At 36.5% G+C, this 2,854-nt stretch overlaps 1 protein-coding gene across 1 annotated transcript; it reads left to right on the plus strand.

Annotated features, from left to right (window-relative positions):
- Window positions 1-361: 361 nt before the first annotated feature.
- On the plus strand, window positions 362-2,854 carry LOC122269895 (tigger transposable element-derived protein 4-like). Its single transcript, XM_043045134.2, has one exon. It carries the CDS (start codon window positions 1,065-1,067, stop codon window positions 2,589-2,591), a length of 1,527 nt encoding a protein of 508 aa, XP_042901068.1. The 5' UTR covers window positions 362-1,064; the 3' UTR covers window positions 2,592-2,854.

Consider the following 2,854-nt stretch of genomic DNA (forward strand, 5'->3'; position numbering starts at 1 on the left):
GTGACAGCATAGTTTTGAATTATTTGTACTTAAACAAATACGCTAAAATATCTATAAATGTTATATTGGAATAACCTAAGTGCTTTTTTTCTATGTGATCCCATCTGATAAATTGCATTGCTTATAACCCATAATTAATTGTATAAAAACTATTTATTTATTTATTCAACTATACAATTTAATTTATTAAGTTTTTAGTCCAAATCAAACAGAATTTTCATGTTATTTTTTTTTCCTTTCCGAGTTGTTTAGTTTCCTTAATTTTTGTTCTTTAAAGAGTCGCGTTTGCTACCATGTTTGGTAACAGACACGAGAAATATGGTAACAGGTTATTTATAAGGTTTTATTTTAAAAATTTAAATTTATTTTCTATTACTGTAGACGCCGCTTAATGTGATCACGGTTAATGTTATCAAACGTTTAATGTTATCAAAATCGCTTAGTCCCGTCCGCTTAGATCAAAATACATTGAAAAATCCTCGTTTATTGTAATCAAATGTTCGTTTATTGTTATCAGTTTAGAGGTAAATTTTATTTTCCTGAAATCAATAAAAACAAGAAGGAAAACTTTTTTTTGTGTTTTGTGAAGTGTTTCCTGAAACTTACCAAAAGTGCAAACGGGGCTCGTATATTATCTTTTAAACACGTGTTATTATGAGGGGGGGGGGGGTATTTTGCCATTTTCGGTAAAGCATTGTAAAATTCCGTAGCACTGTGCGATTTCAAATTCCCGGAAATCCTAAATAAAGAGAAAAGAAGACCTGCCACTAACGAGTCAATGTTTGTCACGAGCCCCTTTTTAGAAGAACTAAACAATGTGACAGATGATATGTCCCAGCCACTATGGGAAGGGGGTAAGGGGTGACCTTCAAAAGAGAACATTGTTTCGGGTATGCCACTTGACCTTGGCAGGTCGCTTAGCCAGTCGCTATTGGTCAAACAATAAAATTGGGGGGGTAGTGAAACTGCCTCATCTAAGTGCTTAAAAGACGCATGTAGAAGATCAGCATACATTTTCACTTTACCATAGTTCATACGGTTTGTAACCTGATTTGTTTTTTATAATGGAAAGGAAACGGAGAGATCTTACTGTGAAAGAAAAGGTTGACATTTTAAATCGTTACGATAAATTGCCAAAAATGAGCCAAAGGAATGCTGCTGTTCAATTGAAAGTTTCGCAGCCGCTTTTGTGCAAAATTTTAAAAAATCGTGAAGATATCGAAAAAAAGTGCACTTTGAACGAAAATCTGAATTGTAAAAGAAATCGAGATGGAAAAGACAAAGAGGTTGAATCTGCATTAAAACTCTGGTTCACAAACGTTCGTGAGAGGGACGCTCGTGTTAATGGTCCAATTTTGCGCCAAAAAGCTGAAGATTTAGCTGCAAAATTGGGTAAAGGAAACTTCGTAGCCACAGAAGGATGGTTCCACCGCTGGAAAAAGAGGCAGAACATACTCTTCCGAAGGACACATGGTGAACAAAAAGATGCCGATAATGTAGCCGCAGATCAGTGGATTAAAGAAGAATGGCCTAAACTTATTGCCGTATATTCACATGAAGATGTATATAACGCAGATGAAACTGGCCTATATTTTCGTGCGTTGCCTGAACACACCTACATGTTTCAGAAGGAAAGTACGCAAGGGTGTAAAACCTCCAAGGAACGCCTAACTGTGCTATGTTGCGCTAGTATGACCGGCACTAAAGAAAAACTTTTAGTGATTGGAAAAAGTAAGAAGCCCCGCTGTTTCAAAGGTGTGAAAAATCTGCCCGTCGATTATTTTGCCAACAAAACGGCGTGGATGACTACCACCATCTTTAACGAATGGCTGTTGAAATGGGACAAGCGACTAAAACGGAACATACTCCTGCTCATAGACAACTGCACTGCGCATGATGTAACTGTTTCATTAAAAAAGATAAATATCGTGTTCTTACCACCAAACACCACTTCTTTAATTCAACCGTGTGACCAGGGAATTATCCGCACCTTGAAGGCATATTACAGAAAGGAAATGCGTTCAAGGATCTTAGAAAATATGGAAGACCAAGACGCTGAAGATCTTAATGCGAACGCTCTAGCCAAAAAAACAAATGTTTTGGATGCCATACATTTGTTAACAATGTCATGGAATAATGTCTCGGAAAAAACAATTCGAAATTGTTTTAGTCATGGAGGATTTTGTCAACCAGAGGACAACAATGCTGCTGTAATGAAAGAAATGGAAGACGTTTTCAATCCCCCGCCCGATATGAATGCTGAGGATTTTGAAGCATGGATGGAGATCGACGAGAAGGTTGAGACTTCTACTTCGTTAACTGATGAGGACATTTGCGAAGCCGTATGTGTCAAAGATCCAGCTTCGTCACAAGATTCTGATGCCGATGATGAACCCGAAAGTGCTATCGAGGACAAAATTCCGACGCCTGCTCAGATGAGGGAGGCACTTCGAGTCTTACGGCTAGGTGTGCAAAACAAAGCCGACGCGGAACACTTTCATAAACATTATGATTATGAGCGATTCGTAAATGACTTGCTTCGAAAGAATGCTAAACAATCGACAATTGATGATTTCTTTTTCAGCTTATAATTAACCTTTTGTATTTTGTATTGTTTTCTGCAGTTTATCTTTAAATATGTGAGTATACTAATTCTTTTTCTTTAGTGTACATTAATTTCTATTAAATACTTTAGAGTCTTACAGCAACAACTCCTAATTTAAAATAATTTTTATTTTAATACGTAAGTAAAAAAATCATTTTTTAGCTTAATTTTTTTTGTTTATTGTAATCAATCGGCTATTGTTATCAAATCATGTTCGTCCCGATGTGATCACATTAAGCGGCGTCTACT

This window comes from Parasteatoda tepidariorum, chromosome 10 (assembly GCF_043381705.1).
Source record: "Parasteatoda tepidariorum isolate YZ-2023 chromosome 10, CAS_Ptep_4.0, whole genome shotgun sequence".
NCBI lineage: Eukaryota > Metazoa > Arthropoda > Arachnida > Araneae > Theridiidae > Parasteatoda > Parasteatoda tepidariorum.

Bases quoted from the DNA above. Each gene is read 5' to 3' on its own strand.
- LOC122269895 (XM_043045134.2), top strand. From the start codon at position 1,065: ATGGAAAGGAAACGGAGAGATCTTACTGTGAAAGAAAAGGTTGACATT.